The sequence below is a fragment of the Calypte anna genome, chromosome 14, assembly GCF_003957555.1.
Source record: "Calypte anna isolate BGI_N300 chromosome 14, bCalAnn1_v1.p, whole genome shotgun sequence".
Classification (NCBI taxonomy): Eukaryota; Metazoa; Chordata; class Aves; order Apodiformes; family Trochilidae; genus Calypte; species Calypte anna.
In genome coordinates this window covers 156,408-173,503 of record NC_044260.1, presented here as the reverse complement: position 1 = coordinate 173,503, position 17,096 = coordinate 156,408, and the positions used below count along the sequence as shown (strand labels likewise).

The following is a 17,096-nucleotide window of genomic DNA, read 5'->3' as shown; positions in this document are numbered from 1 at the left end:
CAGGACCAAGCACCACTAGTGCCTGTGTCACAATTAACAACATTGTTCATGAATGGAGCAAAGAAACCAGTTGGGAAGCCTAAACAAAGAACCCTTCCACACAGCCCCAGGGAATGTTAGCAGAAATCTAAGAGTTAGGATTTCCTTGTTTTTACAAACAGACTCATTGCTTGGACCAAGAATCAGGAAAAACCCTATGGGAACTGGATGACCAATCAAGCACACAGGACATCTACCAAGCTGATCATGGAGAATGCAGAGAACTGTTTGGTGAATTGTGATTGATTCATGGACTACCAAAAAATATCAGAAAAATGCTAAAGTCACATTCTGCTGATTGATTCATGAACTACCAAAAAATACTAGAAAAATGCTAAAGTCACATTCTGCTGTTTCTATGGCATAGACTGACCAGCTGTAATAACACCAATCCCTAGTACATGATTTCCAGAGAGAATCAAGGGAAGAATAATTGTCTGAGCATGGCACCGAGCATCATTTCTGAACTCTGCTGCTTCCTGCTTGAAGGACTTTCCCTAAATCTCTCAACCTTTTTGTGCTTGAGCATCCTTCTCTAAAAGGGTAAGGACAGTAGCAGTCACTCACCTACTTCACTGGGTAATGAATGATTCAGACAGCTCTCATCGACCTCTTCAAGTCCTATCCACAATATCCCATGTGTCACGCAGCAGCCAGAAAGCCATCATCTCTTAATGGGACTCAGGATCAAGGGTGGTGGACAGGGCAAAGCCTCTGGAAGCATTTGGATTTTTTTCCACTGGAATCTCTCTCCAACCTGGGACTGGTTTGCAGAAGGATCCACTTTCCTGTGGAAGGAAGTAGAGAGGGAAGGGGAGGGGAGGCAGCTTGTGCTGGGCGACTGACATTGCACAGGCTCCTGCTGGAATCCAGACATCAGGTGCAGGAGCATCTCCTGAGGCCCAACCCATCAGCTGCTGCCTTCATGCACCAGAAATAAAAGAATTCCAAATCCAAACCTGGAAGCCAATCAAAAGGCCAGAAGATCCTTGTGAATAATCTGATGCCTAATTTCCATGCACCGCTCGTGTTTCTTCATCCCAGCTTTCTAGAGGGTGCTGAGCCATCCTTGGTCCCATCAGCAGATGGATCTGCCCAAATGGAAGCCACAGTTTCTCCCTACTCAGATTTTTCCCACCAAACTGCTGGATGCAGCCATTACCCAGGCCTCTGCCTTGTGCAGCCTTTGGGCTGAATGTGGAGATTTTCTCTCACAAACCTCTTACCACTGCAGTCACACTTCAGGGATGCCTGGACATGAGCAAGCTCTGATCTGGACTCACTGTGCTCCAACAAACACAATCAGCACTTCTAACTGCATAGTTTGCCTGGCTGTGAGCACAGATCCTGTACAAAAACCTCCACACACTAACCAGTTACTCATAACAGTCAATAAACAGCACATCTGCACTGGGACTTTACTCAGACATGTTTAGGAGAGCAAATGCAGGCCCCTGTTTACATGAACACAAATGTCACCTTCAAGAACTTCTTTAGAAAAGCCAACCATGTGACTTTGCAATTTTCTCCACCCCTCATCCTGTAGGGAGGGTCAAATGAAAACATGTTTGCTCTGACCCTCTGGTATCTGCAGACTGGAGGGGTAAAATGGAACCCAGTCTCATGCTTTTCCCAGGAAGTCTGGGAGACATCCCAAGACATCCCTAAGTAACAAGAACACAGAGAATCACACCCTTATTCCTGAATAGGTGTCTTCCAAAACCCAGCCAGTGGCATTATTGACATACATATATATATATATATAAATATTGCCAGGAAGCTGAAGAGGAGGCAGCAGTGTGCCCAGGTAGCCAAGAAGGCCAATGGCATCCTGGGCTGGCTCAGGAACAGCGTGGCCAGCAGGTCCAGGGAAGGGATTTTGCCCCTGTGCTCAGCTCTGGTGAGGCCACAGCTTGAGTCCTGTGTCCAGTTCTGGGCCCCTCAGCCCCTCAGGAAGGAGATTGAGGTGCTGGAGCAGGTCCAAAGGAGGCAACTGGGCTGGTGAAGGGACTTGAGCACAGATCCTATGAGGAGAGGCTGAGGGAGCTGGGGGTGTTGAGGCTGGAGAAGAGGAGGCTCAGGGGAGACCTCATCACTCTCTGCAACTCCCTGAAAGGAGGTTGGAGCCAGGGGGGGGTTGGGCTCTTTTCCCAGGCAACTCTCAGCAAGACAAGAGGGCACAAAGGGTCTCAAGTTGTGCCAGGGGAGGTTTAGGTTGGAGATGAGAAAGAATTTCTTTCTGGAGAGGGTGATCAGGCATTGGAATGGGCTGCCCAGGGAAGGAGTGGATTCTCCGTGTCTGGAGATCTTTCCAAAGAGCCTGGATGTGGCACTGAGTGCCATGGGCTGGGAACCACGGGGGGAGTGGATCAAGGGTTGGACTTGATGATCTCTGAGGTCCCTTCCAACCCAGCCAATTCTAGGATGCTATGATTAGGAGAAGGTGGTTTTGAAAGCCCAGAGTTAGACATCCTAAAAGAAACTTAATAGCTTAAGGTTTAAGCACTAAGGATGCACATATTGGAACTCACTGTAGAAACTGGGCTTGAGAACCAACAGAGTAAAATATTGATTCAGCCTAAACCTTTTCTTTTGTCTTTTCTCTTGCAATGAGGAAAAGCCCCTCTAGAAAATCTCGTATCTTTCAGTCATGTTAAAATACCCTTCCAGCTCCTTACCCCAAGCCTACCTGGGAGTGCACTAAGAGCAGTTTTGTCACGACATAAAGGGTCAGATAGTTCCCCTCTCCCTCTGTTGACCTCTTCCAGGTGGATTTCTGGGCAGCAGGGCTTCTTTGCTTGTTAAAATTGTACCAAAGTAGCCAGCAGGGTTTGGTGAGGCTTACCCTCTCCCTGCTGCCAGCAGTGAGTAAAACCACACTGACAGAAACTGGGCATTTTTCTTCATCCTTTAAGCAGAAGTGTTTTCATTAAATTAGTAAGACTGTTCATTTTCTCTGGTGCTCCTTAACTTTATTTTTATTATTTCTAGCCAGCTTGAAACATCCTTTCCAAGGTAATGTTCACTACACCTGTCTCAGAAGCCAACCTTGCCACCTCCCTGCACCCAAGCAACACCCTTGTGCAGTCAGATCTGGTGTTGGCTGAGGGGCAGCAATGATCCCCACCTCACTGCAAAGAGCTCCTGCCACCCATTGCTCCTGGCAGGTGACATCCTCCAGCACTGCATCCCAGCCAGGAAAGCTCCCTGCCCCACTCCCTATGGCTCTTTTTTAGGAAGAACCATCACTGAGCTGAGAAGAGGGAGTTCCGTGGGTAGACCTCCATCTTCTCCCTGTACTGCTGGTTTAAGGGTGCTGACTGAAAACATTCTCCTCAGCTGGGCAGCTGTCCAAGCACTCTGAATTCAAGCCCAGTTGCACTTCCATGGGTTAGGATCACACACTCCTGGTTCACCAGCCCTTAGATTGGTTTACCAGCCCTTAGATTGCACTGGGCAAAACCAGAGAACTGGTGGTGAAAGCTCATTCCCTCTCTGGTTATTCCCAGCAGGGATAAGTGAGGCCTCATCTATAATCACCTAAAACCATCTCACATGATTCATGCTCTCACAGTACAACAGCTGAGCACCCTGCAGGATACACAGCAACACACATCCGTGATGCACCATTACACACTTTCCCATTGCAAGCCCTGTTGAAATGCTGCCATCAGATTATTTCAACTGATCAAAAGTAGGAAAAAAATAGAATATTAAAGCCCCAGATAACAAATTAATAAGAATAAAAGCATGTAGGTGAGAATTAAGAAGGCATTAACATTCTGATGGCATCTGCTGCCTAAATTAAACTACAGGGGGAAAAAAAATTGAGTTCAGCTGATGCTCAGGATCAGGACAAATAGTTCTCAAATGGAAATTACAGTTTTGAAAATTATGTACCAAAAAGGATCCAATTTAGGACATTTCTGATTTGTGAAGTTCTTTCTCCAGGTGGGGGATCTCAGGCTTGACTGGAGGGCTGTCAGGGGTAGGAGGACTCTCAGGGCAACATGAGTTGCAAGATGCTGGAGTCACTCAGTTCCTGCATCCCTCACCAGGACCAAACTGGTCCAGCTGGGCCAGTGTCTTGTCACCTCTCCAGTTCCTCTGGGGCTCCATCTCCTTTTGGAACTCAACCATATGGATATGGTGTGTAAAGTGTGCTTCATTCCTGCAGACACCAACGTGGAAAAGGAGGAGGAATCAGGCCTGGATTTTCAAAGGAGCCCAGTGTTAAATTATGTGGATAACTGCATCCCTAATTTACATGAGCAGTAACTGTGACAACTAATAGTGAACGTCATAAGTAGCCAGTTGAGCATGTAATGACCTGAGTTATATGCACCATCATGTCTCTTTGGCACACAATTAGGTGTGCATACACATTTTGCATGCCCCAAAGGACTTCTACCTCAGCAGAGAGCCTTAATTTCACAGCACAAGCCTGATCTCAGCAGCCTAGCACAGCACAGACAGTTAATGCAATGCAAAGAGCTGGCACAAACTCCCCGGCCCAGGTCAGAATGGATCCTCAGACAGCTAATTAATTTTTACTGCTCTTTTGTGAACTGTAAATTACCCTTCATTTCCTAGATTTCTGTCCCATTTTTTTGCCTGCCTTTCTCTAGTGGAGCAGTAAAAAGGGAAAAGTGCCAATAACAGGCTCTCGTGATAAAAGCAGCCACGACTCACTCACACTCTGAGCAAAGCTCTGCTTATGACCAGAATACCAAAACAATTGGGTTTCAGGAAACTGTCCAGAGATAATAATTTTTCCTGGAGATGGGAGGATACAAGGAATAGTTTTTAAAAAGAGGGGCAGGAGGAGTGTCTGGTTTTGCAGGACAAACACAACCAAGCTCCACTCTTGCAGAGGGTTAAAAACAAGGTAAGTAATGTTCACAAAGAGACCAAGTTCATCAGTATTGCCTGCACAAGAGCAGAGGGAAATTGCTTACAATGCTGAACTGCTAACAGCCTCCCTTTTCACTCAGACAGGAAAGAAGAGCCTCTCTCTGAGAAAAAGTGACCTTCAGACCACACACCAGAGACTTTAGAGAGCAGCCCCTGAGCAAATGGTGCCTGAGCAAAGAAGGGTGGCTTTTTTTTTCAATATTGCCACAACCCTGTTCAAAGATTAAAGCTGCTGATACTGGTGAATCCAGACAGCAACACCCTGACAGGGAAAGACCTGTTAGAATGACACAGTTCTTTGCTGGTGTCACCATCCTCCAAACTGTTACCTTGAGCCACACACCCATCAGGGGCAGAAGCAGCTGTAGGGGAAAAGATCAAAACACACCTGAGGTGAACTTTGCACGGGCTCTGCAACAATTCAGGACAGCTTCAGCATGGTGAGAATCTCTTGACCTCTTGTACCAGGACACCAGTATTCGCATTGTATCTGTGAATAACAAAAAGGTGTTACTGGAATTTTCATGTGGTTGCATCTGCCAAGTGCCCCTTGAAAGGCCATGGTCACAAGGACACGTGGAAGCTCTCTGGGTCCATGCTGCAGGAATGAGAACACAGCATTGCTGGGGTGGCTTTATGGGGCCTTCAGCATCTGAGGTACTTCTATTGCAAAACACCACATTCCTCAGCTCTGACAGAGCCTCCTTTATCTCAGCTGCAGATTCCCAAGTTGAAAGCCCTGCCAGATGAGTGTGCACAGTGAGTTAATGGCCACAGAACCTGAGCTTCTCTTGCCTCAAGTCATTTACCCACAGCATCAATGACGTTATCATGTGCAGCCCATATTTACTACAGCTACAAACTGATTCAGAGGAACCTGGAGTACAGGATTAATCATTACTCTGGGGATGTGGAAAATGGATACCAGAACGGACTTCCAAATTAGGTATCTAAAAGTCCTGCAGCTCCCAGGAGAGCCCTATTACATCTCCCTACTCCTTCTAATGGAATCTATAGTATGTGAGCAGGGCTTTGCCTCCCACCAGCCCTCTCTGCATAATTAGCCCCAGCTCAGATTGCTGCTTTCTGGAAAGGCTGGAGAACCACTTTCTTCAGTCGACTCAGATGCAAAAGAGGAAGTGCTTATTGCAAAATGCAAGTCAACCACAGCCAGTGGGTCTGGGCCATGGTGGAGGGATACAGAAATGGCTTCATTTTTTTATTTTTTTTTTTCCTCAGAAATAGAACCCACTAAAAATAGCAGTTCCTCAGGAACAAGACTGCCTGAAAATAACTGTTTCTCAGGAGCAAGGCTGGCTGCTTCTGAAAGAAGTAGCTATTAATGTATAATTGTCCCTGAGGCTGGTTTCTGAGAAAATGCTGTACATACAGAGGGCTGTAAAGAGATATGTTCAGAGGCAGGAACACAGAGGCACCCCCCTCCTGTCAGAGGTCCTGTAAACTCCAGTAGCTCATGTAAGTGCATTTGGTTTGCTAATCTTAGGCACAGTTAGATCAATAACAGTACTGGGAGATATTTTCCTCCTGTTAAAGCAGCACTCTGGGATGCCTTTACTATCTAGACCAGCAAAGTTTCCATCAGCTCTAACCAAACCTACACTGTTTTTTCTCCCAGGACAGCAAAAGCTGAGCCAGCTCTGAAACTCAGGCACTCTCTTTTCCACAGAAGGGCCAAGAACTTTGTTGAAGTGCAGGTTGTGCAATCTACTTCCAATTTCCTGCTCTACTCAGCACTTAGACTTTTCTCACAGAGATGCTAGAGGGCAATAAATATTGTGAGGAATGGCCCTACACTTCTCCCACTATGGTGTTGCCTTATAATGAGGAAAGACAAATTGCTTGTGGGATTGGTTGATGGGTTGGTTATTCCCTAAAATGTCTCACTCATCCCTCTCATCTCACCATGGGTTCAACAGCTCATTCCTGGTGTCTTCTTTCTCCTCCTGGCACAGCCAGCCAATATCTGCAGAGAGGCCATTCCCCTCTTCTTCTCCCCTTAAGGAAAACTCCAGCTGGCCTAAAGAAGCAGAGATGATAAAAGGTCCCGAAAAGGCAAACTTTGCAGAGCAGCAGCTTTAAGGAAATGGTAGAGCAGATGAAATGCAGGGGGGCTCTGGCTGATTGCTGCCACCACTTCAATTCCCCCCCATCAGTGCCAGAAACCACAGCAGCCTCTGCTGGGAGCATCCCTGGGTCCCACAGACTGTGTAGGATTGGGCTGTGTCATCACTGGATGGAAATCTACAGACTGCTTCTTCCAGGCTCTGCTTTAAGTGCTGCTTCAAGTTGTATCTCTTCTCTGTTCACCAATGATCTGATGCTTCAGCATTCTGATAAGAGCAGAAGCAGTTTTCTGGAGGAAGTGTAAGGCTGAAGTTCTAGCTACTGGGTAGCCCAGGGCAAGTCTTTTAGCTCAAGAAATCACTCTCTTTTTTTCCTGACCAAATTCCAGAAAGAAAAAAGAAAAAAAAAGAAAAAAAAGAGAAATGGCACTCTGCTTCCAATTACAGCAGGGTGCTGTTTTCATTATAGAAACTACCTTTAATTCTGTGGCTGGGCTTACACCACAGTGTACAACAAAGACAGACATTCCCAGGCTTCATTTTAACCTCCTTTGCTGAGGAGTCAGTAGCAGGGAAGCTGCAGCCAAGGTGATTGCACCTACCCACAGCTGTGGGAAACTTGTAAAACACAAAATATATCGTGCCAGAACTCTGGTGTCTGACACAGTCAGGGGTACCCTGCCACACAACTCACATCTCGCTGCACAGGTAACTGAGCTTTCCCTTCCCTGTTTGAAATGGGTTTTTAATATAAATTAAACTGCATACACAAAGGGGAAGGTGTGTGGTGTACAGATACACACATACACTCCTTGCCTTTTTATTTTGTTAAAAGTTTTGAATAAATGCCTTGGCACCCTCAAATCAAATAGCCCATGAAAGGCAGAGTGCTTAGCAACATTTCTGTTTGATAGCAGCAGGGTGAGGGTTTTTTGCAGCTCAGATCAGTTTGATTAAACAAGCACTTTGTTGCAGCTGTCATAGAGTGCTCATTAAAAAATACTCTCCATTTGTGTAGCATTTATCACCCAAGAATCTCATCATGTTTTACAAAATGTAATTAATTAAACTTTACAACTCCCCCTGGAGAGGGATAAGGAAAATGGAGAGTTGCCTTAATCCATCACTGAACTCTAGCAGGCACTGAGTTAGAGGGAAGCAGCTGTTCAGCAGCCTGCAGCAACACGAGGACAAGGACATCTCCAGGCAAAGTCACCCAGGGAGGGCACTACACACCTTGTGGGTTGGGCACTTCCACTACGGGGTAAATGTCACCTCTTGCAGATAAGAGGGTGGGTTTTTTCTCCCCCATCCTGCACCCTAGGTTTATATCTGACACCTGGCCTTCCAGAATTCCATCTATTAAATCCCCAGAGCTGCTAAAGACCAGGGACAGCCACAACCCTGACCAGAGCCAAGGGAAGCAGAAGATAAAAAGCCACAGAGCTACAAATTGCATCTCACAGCACCGGAATGCTGTGCAAGCTGGTGCTTAAAGTGGAGGGAGGCTAAAGCCCCCTTAATCCCTCGCTTACTTCCCTCTCCCCTCCCCACCAGTAAATCCACACCTGTTAAAGGTCACCCTGAAATGAAATACATTTGAACACTTCCTGCTGCAGCTTGGCTCCCCTGTCCCCATCCCCTGCCATCCCTCCCAGCTCACCCTGCAGGGCAGGGGGGTACCCACGTGCCCTGCTTGAATGCCAGTCTCATGGCTGAAACCCCACTCTTCTCCTGGCTGATCTTTAGAGAGGAATCTCTTTCTCACCCTGGCTTTAAGCTCCTTTCTTGCCATGTGTGTAGGATAACATGGCCACTGGGCTGTCGTGCCACTTTCACTGCCTTGCAAAAAGCTCAGATTTGATCTGGTGCAAGCCAAGGAAGGGGTGCCAGGCATTGCTATTTGTCTGTGAAGTCTGACAACAAAAACTCAGAGATACTTGTGGGGACAGAATGATGCAAAGAGACACGCGTGCATCCACGCTGCACCACGGAGGAGTGCTGAGAAAAGGGAGAACAGATGGAGCAGCAGGTACCTGATCAAACACAGCCATGAATCCTGCACGAGGCATGGTCTGACACTCTGAGGGTGCAAGGACCCAGCTGGAAGGCCTGGGCTACCTATGTAGTGAGAGACAATTAAAAAAAAGAAAAAAAAAGCTCTCAATGAAACAGTAATGCCTCTTGGCTCACACACTTCAATCTGATGTCTTCTCCCTGCCACAGGTAAATCAGGAAGAAAGAATCCCTGGGATATAGCCCTTCAGGAAGTGCTCAATGGGGAGAGGCAATGGGCTGTGTCCTGAGATCTGCAGAAGCAACACCAGCAGGTGTCATGGGGCTGTGGAAGTGACAACATCCCAGACTCTCCAGCAACTGAACTTCTCAGACACAAGGTAGCAGAGGAAGAAGTGTCACCCACAGCTTCAGCTGGGAGGGATGGATAATTTCCACGTGAGGCTATGCAAGTGCTGAGTATTTTCACCAGATGTAAAAGTGAGAAGAGAGGAAAAGTACAAAGACTGTGCTGAAGGAACTGACAACGGGTTCCAAGATGGCAATAAAGTGGGTTTTTTTTTTTCTTAAGCATCTGCCAAACTATTTAATTAATCTCCAAATCCTCCCCCAATAATATAAGTTCCATTTGTACCCTCCTGCTGGGCCACTCACACTTCACCAAGCAGGCGTGTTGATGGGATGGGATACATCACACCATCCTTCCCCACACTCATGAAGGCAGATCACAGATGCACAGATGTGCTCAGCCCTGCCCTTCTGGACTGATACAACTCCAGCTTCCCCCGTGGGCACAAGTCTTTCCTCTTTTTAGCTCAAAGAAACTGTTTTTTCCTGGTCCCTGGTATTCTTTTCATGTTTCTCTATGGGAAGCAGGCAGTCTCAGATACAGCTGTCACTGCAGCAGATTTATCTCAGTGAAAATTCCTGCTTTGGTTTTGCAAGCATTTTAATTAACGTAAATTATTTTACTACGTTTTACTACTGATAGTGTATAATTATCTCCCCCCCAGGTATATATTTAGCTAACCAGCAGGCTGATCTGCTGCAAAATAAGGTATTTCTGTAACTGACACTAGATACAAGCAAAGGCCAGAAGGATGGGACCAGAGGAGGAGAGAGGAATTTACCCTCCCCATTGAAGAACACAGAATTCAAATGTCTCCACTTGAAAAGATAAACAGAATACTAACTTACACATTTTATTAGAGGAGCACCAAGCTACATCCGTAACTCAAGTGCTGCAAAAGAGGAAAGAACTATCTATGTACATGCTAAACTATTAATCATTGGTCTGCAATCTCTTTTGTAAAGTGTTTTGAGGTTGACTAAGGAAAATGGCTCTGTAATAACACAGGGCAAGCAATCCACTTACAATCAGGTTAATTCTTCCAACTGCTTTTGCAGGGTCAGTCCTGAGGTATTATTTTCTATTCAAGGCAATTTACCATTTTTCTGAGGAAGTCTGGCCAGGGAAGAGAATCCAAACTCCACACCTCTTTCTCACCCTATTTGGCTTGGCAGTCTGGTTTCCACTGCAAGCACATTTTTAGATGAATGAGGTTGATCTAAGCTGAGCAGCTGCCCTGCTCCTCACCACATCTAACTGTCCATACAATTAAAAAACCAGCCTGCATCCAAGTATCCGGGACCATAACTTTTCTCCAGATTATTGGTTGATAAAACATCCATCTCTCCACTCAGCTTCTGGACGTGCTGGTAGCCCATGATTTCTCTTTCTCCTTGATGGCTGCGGCCGCTTAACCTGAGCTGGTGGGAAGACATCAGATTGAAATAAGCATTTAGGAGCCAAGAAGCATCCTATGCCAAACCGCATGTTTCAGAACCCTATCTGTCCTCTCGGGCAGGTCTGATCCTTTATTAAAAGCACCGGGTGCTTTGTCATCAGTTTCAGTGGGCGCGGGATCAGTTCTGCAAATCCTTCTCTCTTGACCTTCCTGAAGGTCAGGAAGTCTGCAGGTGCTACTTCACCCACCTGCAGACACCCTCTCTGCACCTTGCTGTAGGGCCACTGAGACCCCGAGTGCTCAACAGGTGGCACAGAGACCAGGAAAATGATCCCAGCCCCTAAAACCTTCCAGTCTGAGGGAGGGCATGCTCTGCTTTTCAGTTCTCCTTTTTCAGCAACTTCAATGAAAGGCCTTGCTTAACGTTTTGGGCCACAGCTGAAGCTTTGCTCTGGGAGCTGCATCACCAGGCGTTACGCTTGCGACCGGAAAAGGAAACCTCTCTGGTATCCACTGACGTCTCCTGGGATTTGGGATGACGTATTCCCTATTATTCCCATGCCATTACTTATAAACTTCATGGCATTCTCTAGACGGAGCTTCAGTAAGATGAAAACCTCAGGGCACCACTCCATTAGGCTTTTATTTGTAGCATGTTGGGCTGAACCTTCTCAAAACTGGTAGGTTTAGCTGCGTTCCTTTATTTAGGGCAGCTGAAGGAAACATTAAGCCTGTTTCCATCCACAATGCAAGACTGCTCAAGCACCTGGAGGCTCCTGGAGGAGAGTTTTGGGTAGGGTATGAAAGGAAAGGTTATGTGTGGATGGACAATACAGGTGGAGGAGGAGACTCAAAGACAGCATGTTGAAAAAGGCAGGGAACAGAAACAGCCTGAACAATCCTTGATATAAAACCTGGACTGAGAATAAGAAACAGGGATTTGGGGTCACACTGCTGCCCGGAGCAGGTCTGGAGCTATAGACAAGGAAACTGGCTCTCCAATGTGTGGTTTCTTCTGTGCTCAGGAAAGCAGGGCAGTGAGCATTCTTGTAAGCAAACACAAATAGAGCAGCAGTAACTTTTTTCATCACTCCTCCTCCCATCTGGATCAACCAACAAGACCCTGAGTACTGCCCAGCAGCATGGATCAAAGGGAGGAAACGTGCTGCAAAACCTTGTGCACATCATTTATCTCTTCCTGCATGATTCAAGATTAAAATGGCATAAAGGCAACAGCACCATTCCTCTCATCCTCTAGCAGGGTGGGCAGCTCAGATCAAGATTGAGGTCCCTGATTGCACTGGAGATGTCTCTTTTTTTATGGATTTCCATTCCTACTCTGACAACCCAAATTTCCCCAGCCCTTGCTATAGGCAACTTGAGTAACTCTCTGTGCTCTGCAGGGAACTCCTTAAAATGAGGCACCCGCTGCTGGCTTTTCTTCTGTAGGTGAATTAATCTGCCTTGCATGAGTAATCCTATTTAATACAATAGGTTGCCTTGCAAGAATGAGGGAAGCAAGTTTGAAGCATGCTTTTATGCAAGTACTGTAAAAGACCACAGAGCAGTTCATCAGGGGACACTTCAGAGATAAAATGACAGTTACCAGTAAAGTCCAATAATAAAATAAAGGATAATTCAATCAGGGGATTTTTTACCCATTTAGCAAGGAATAAATTTAGAGCCCTTTCTTCAAGTGATCAGGCCCACTGTACTTTCCTAATCCTACTTTCTGTTAATAAGTAAAAGAAAAAAAAAAGACAGTAATTTATTCCTTCTACTTTTCTGTTTATGTTGCAGAGAGCACATTCAGTGCAAATAAATCAATTTCAGTAACTCAGCAGGTGAAGCTGGACACACAGGCCAAACTCTGAGTAAGATGTGTTACAGAGCAATGCACCTCTTGAGACAAGAGAGGTCCTGTGCCTTAGCTCATTTAATACCAGGTAACACAAATCCGGTGGATTTTAAAGCAAGAATCCTGCAGTGGCAGGAGGAAGGCCACAAATGAGATTTTGTAACCTAAGAGAAGTAAAAGCTGCAGAGATTAGTGTTCATGTAGGAGCCCTGTGAGCCCCCTTCAGCATCCTTAATTTAGTCTTCATCATCTCTGATCCGTTCTAACAGTTCTCTGCGGGACAGAGATTTAATATCGAGGAAATGCGGGGTCCGGGCTGACCCGGATAAAACAGAGGTGGATGGCTGCTCCCTGTTTACTGCTGTATCACTTTGCTTTCCAGATTTCAGCGCAATAAACAGCAAAACCTGACACTTATTTCATCAACCTCTAGAGGTCAGGCTGACTGAGAGCATCTTCCCAGCGATGCCTTCTGCTAAGTGCGGGTGACACCTGCTGGAATCCTCTCCCCTACACCCCAACCTCTGCTGGAGCTGCAGGGGATTTATCTGCCCCGGGTGGTTCTTCTGGGGGTCTGCGTGCGCTAAGCCCCCCCCCAGAAAGACACTTGGGAAAGTTAAATAAATCTGTGTGGCTCATTGGTGTTGCAGAAAGGGGAACTTGTTTTTATCTGCATGTATTACCTCTTCCACCTCTCTGGTTATGCAGCTGAGACCCGGTCACTCTTTTTCCTTTTGGCATCCTCCACAGGAGCTGTAGTAAGAGGCAACACGTGTTCCCACAGGGAAACGTCCTGAGTGGGCACTGAAATGGGACCACACAATGTATTATCCATCTTGCATAGTATTGTTTTGCTCAGAAAAAAAAAGACCTTTAAGATCATCAAGTCCAACTGTTAAGCCAGCAGTGCCAAGTGCACCATGAACCCATGACCCTAAGCACCACCAGGTGGCTTTATATAGCTCTAGGGATGGTGCCTCAACCACTTCTCTGTAAAAAAATACAGTCTAACATTTCTCCTCCTTTTTTAAAGCCACCCAGGACTGCAGAGGAGGGCAGGTGACCCACTGGAAGACGTCTGAGAAGCTTTTACTTCTTACAATAGACGGTAACAAACCAAACGTGTTGCTGTGTGTACTATCAGTGAACAGAACACACATTTAGTGTTGAGTTGCAGCTTCTTCAGGACGTGCTAGAAAAGTTTCATTTGCAGGGCAGCAGCAGCCCTCCAAAGGTTCCTGATGAAGTCTCAGGATGAGGCCGATGAGGGCTTGGGAATTTCTCTTAGCGACATTCTCCCAACCTGCAGCTCTGGCAAGCACCGGCATGTGAGGGGTACCTCACGATGTACGGCAGGGGATGGTACAAGGCACTGGAGCCTTTTGGAGTATCCAAACACCAGGAAGGAATCATCGGGCATCATTGGGCCGTTGTTCCCTGACAAGGAGCCCGGCTGCTGAGGAAGCCATGCTGCAGCGGGACTGGGGAGGAAAACCCCTCAGCCTGACAGGACACCAGGCGGAGCCCCCACACTGGGAGCCCTCAGCGCTGTGCCTGGGGCGACTGAGGCGGCGTGTGCAGTCGCCCACTAATGGAGAGCCTGCCTCAGGTGAAGAGATGGAACGGGGACAACGCGACAACGGGGAGCGGGAGCCCTGCTGAGGGGGCAGCCACCCGCCCAACATGGCGGCGGCCCCGCCCCGTCCGCACGCCCATCCGGGTTCCCGCCCATCCGGGTTCCCGCCCGCCCTTCCTCCCGTCAGCCCCACAGCCGCGGCAAAATGGCGCAGCCGGGTGAGCGCTGAGGGTCCCCAAGGTGACCGCGGGTCCCCCCCTTCCTTTCTCCTCACTTAGCGGGCTCTTTCTCTCTCTTTCTCTCTTCAGTTCTCCTCAAGGACACGAAGCTGCTGGACGTGAAGCTGGGCCAGCTGCCCACATGGCTGGCCATGAGGGACTTCACCCCCGGTGGCATCATGGGGGCCATGCAAAGAGGTGAGGGGGGTTTCATGGGATTCTGGGGGGTCGGTGCCGGGGCTCCCCGCATCCCGCATCCCTTCGGCGGGGCTGCAGCCCTTCTCCTGGCCCAGCCGGGCGGAGCTGTAGCTGCGCGAGTTGCTCATGGCTGTGGTGGTGGTGGCTGGGGGGGATCCGGCAGCGCAGGGGCTGCTGCAGGGCGGTTTGTGGTGTCCCACAACAGCCTCACCCTGTTCGCCCGTCTGTAAAGGTGTTGTTCTGGGTTTTATCAACCAGAGGTTTGTTTGCTGTATTCCTTCTCGTATAAACAGAGGAAATGTGGTAACCTGCCTCCTCAACCTATTTGCCGAAAATCTTGGATGTTTTCTGACATCACAAGTTAATAGGTATTAAAAAACCCCAAGCAAACAAACAGAAGAAAGCAGCTGATCCCTAGAGACAGTAGGAAAGGACACAGGGTTTTATAGATCACTTGGAAAAAGCTTTGGCCAATGCACTTTGCTGTAAATCCAGAGATGGCATTCAAGTAGGTGTAAACACAAAAGATCAAATCAAGTGTCTACATAATGTGTATTTACACTTATATTAAAGAAACTGGTAATGCCAAAACAGCTTAAACTCAGGCAGGACAATAATGTTGAGTGAAAAATTGTCCTTTTTTCTTCCTTCTTAAAGCTTAGTACTATTACCTTGAGCTCACCTTGCTCAGCTAACACACAGGCTGCCTGCTCTCAATCCTGCCTTTTTCTTTAGAAACGGTTTCCCGAAGTTCTGTGAAACCAGGCTGCTTCTTTCTGACACAGCAAAATACACAACTTGCCTTGCTGCTATGAAAACAACTTTTCCTCCTACACAGGTTATGAGAGATACTACAACAAATACATCAATGTGAAGAAAGGGGGCCTTGGTGGGGTCTCCATGGTGCTGGCTGGTTACGTTGTTCTCAGCTACGTCTGGAGCTACAGCCACATCAGTAAGTAAAAACAGTAGGGATGAACATGCACAGTGCACCTCGGGGTGATAAAAACACCCTGATGATGATTTTAGAAACAAAATGGGCCTGTGGTGACCATTGCTGCTCGATTTGAGACTGTGGGAAGCCAACTTTTAGGCACAGAGAACTGGAATGTTTTTAGTAAGTCACTGGAGGGATGGTATTTCCTCAGTGATAAAAACAGGTATTGTTGTCTGTCTGACCTGAGAGTGCTTAGAAACAAAACACTGATTTATTTTTTTTTCTTTTTTTGGGGGGGAAGCAATTTCTTTTTTGGAATTTCAGCTGTGGGTTGTTCTTCTTTTTTGTGGCAAAACTAACTTGCATGACTTTGTTACAGAACACGACCGCCACAGAAAGTACCACTGAAAGGTGAAGGTGCAGCTCCTGAACAGCCTCAGCTGAAGTAAATTTGGATTATTCTGACCAATAATAAAGTGCACACACTTTATGCTTCCTGAGGTGACTTGCACTGACTTGTTAATTGTGTGGGTGAGTTTGTCCTCATTAAGAGTTTTCACTCCTAAAGGTTAAGTTCAGAGAGGGGTGGGAGAGTGTGTGCTACTCCAGCTGCATTCTGAACTGGGGAAGCTGTTAATACTGATTCTTATTTAACTGATAAAAGTAAAGAGCACTGGATTTCTTCCTAATGGCCATTACAGACAGGCTGCAAGGATGTACTGTTTTGATTTGAAAGAATACCTGAGCTTCCAAGGTGATGTTGGAGTGGTTTCTGATGCTGTCACTGCCACCTGGAGCCTGTAGGCAGTTCTCCATCCTTGCAGAGCCTCGGATTAGACTGGGGGAGCTTTAAGGAGTCTGCAACTCTGATTCTGTCCCTGGGGTGCTGATGCTTCTTGCCTCCAATGAGCCATCTTTATCAAAACGCTGCCTATTTCCTGAACTACAAGAAGCTGAAAGGTTATTCTGGACATGTATAAGGTTAGAAGACTTTATACAAAGATCTATGAAGTTAAGCTGAAGAAAAACTTTGTTTCTTGACTGAAGCACAGTGGTGAGATGTTTAACAGGTGCCACTGTGCATAAATGTGGGTGGGTTTGGTCCCAGCTGATGATCCCCAGGCACCTACTGTCACCATGTGCTGTCACTGGGAACTGCAGCAGGGGACAGAGGGACCACCAGCACCATCCTCTTCCAAACTGGAGGGAGAATGAAAACTGCTTGTTAAGGATAAAAAAATATTCTCATGGGTGGGCTGGGCTTTCTGTTTTAGAAAACATCTTGTCAGGTAGTGGAGACTGTAAATTCCTGAACAAGGTAAGGAAGGCAGCCAGGCACTGAGGTGCTTTAGGGCCCTTTTCACATGCCCAGTTATATGCAGATTAATTCTTCTCGTGCTTTGGCCCCTAAAACTGCAGGGGACACAAGAAGCTGGAAGTGCCTGAGGGCCTGTAACCCCAGTCACTGAGACCTGGAACTTCTGTTTTGAGTGACTGGCTCTCCACAG

The 17,096-nt window shown here is 47.0% G+C and overlaps 1 protein-coding gene and 2 long non-coding RNA genes across 3 annotated transcripts; 2 read left to right on the top strand and 1 right to left on the bottom strand.

Moving 5' to 3' along the window:
• Positions 1-3,768: 3,768 nt before the first annotated feature.
• Positions 3,769-14,568, bottom strand: LOC115599180. The gene is made up of 5 exons (XR_003988186.1): positions 14,510-14,568; positions 13,343-13,463; positions 9,074-9,158; positions 5,342-5,443; positions 3,769-4,210 (listed from the first exon to the last, which is right to left on the bottom strand). It is a non-coding gene; the product is annotated as an uncharacterized LOC115599180 (long non-coding RNA).
• LOC115599181 lies at positions 8,871-16,890 on the top strand. Its single transcript, XR_003988187.1, has 3 exons — positions 8,871-9,069; positions 9,264-9,334; positions 16,878-16,890. It is a non-coding gene; the product is annotated as an uncharacterized LOC115599181 (long non-coding RNA).
• ATP5MF (ATP synthase membrane subunit f) lies at positions 14,368-16,088 on the top strand. Its single transcript, XM_008498899.2, has 4 exons — positions 14,368-14,453; positions 14,544-14,651; positions 15,490-15,606; positions 15,968-16,088. The coding sequence occupies exons 1-4, from the start codon at positions 14,441-14,443 to the stop codon at positions 15,994-15,996; spliced, it is 267 nt and encodes an 88-aa protein (XP_008497121.1). The 5' UTR covers positions 14,368-14,440; the 3' UTR covers positions 15,997-16,088.
• Positions 16,891-17,096: the final 206 nt, after the last annotated feature.

Excerpts from the sequence above, each read along its gene's own strand:
- ATP5MF (XM_008498899.2), top strand. Across the intron at positions 14,652-15,489 it reads CATGGGGGCCATGCAAAGAG|GTTATGAGAGATACTACAAC; the intron begins GTGAGGGGGGTT and ends CCTCCTACACAG. Across the intron at positions 15,607-15,967 it reads CTGGAGCTACAGCCACATCA|AACACGACCGCCACAGAAAG; the intron begins GTAAGTAAAAAC and ends ACTTTGTTACAG.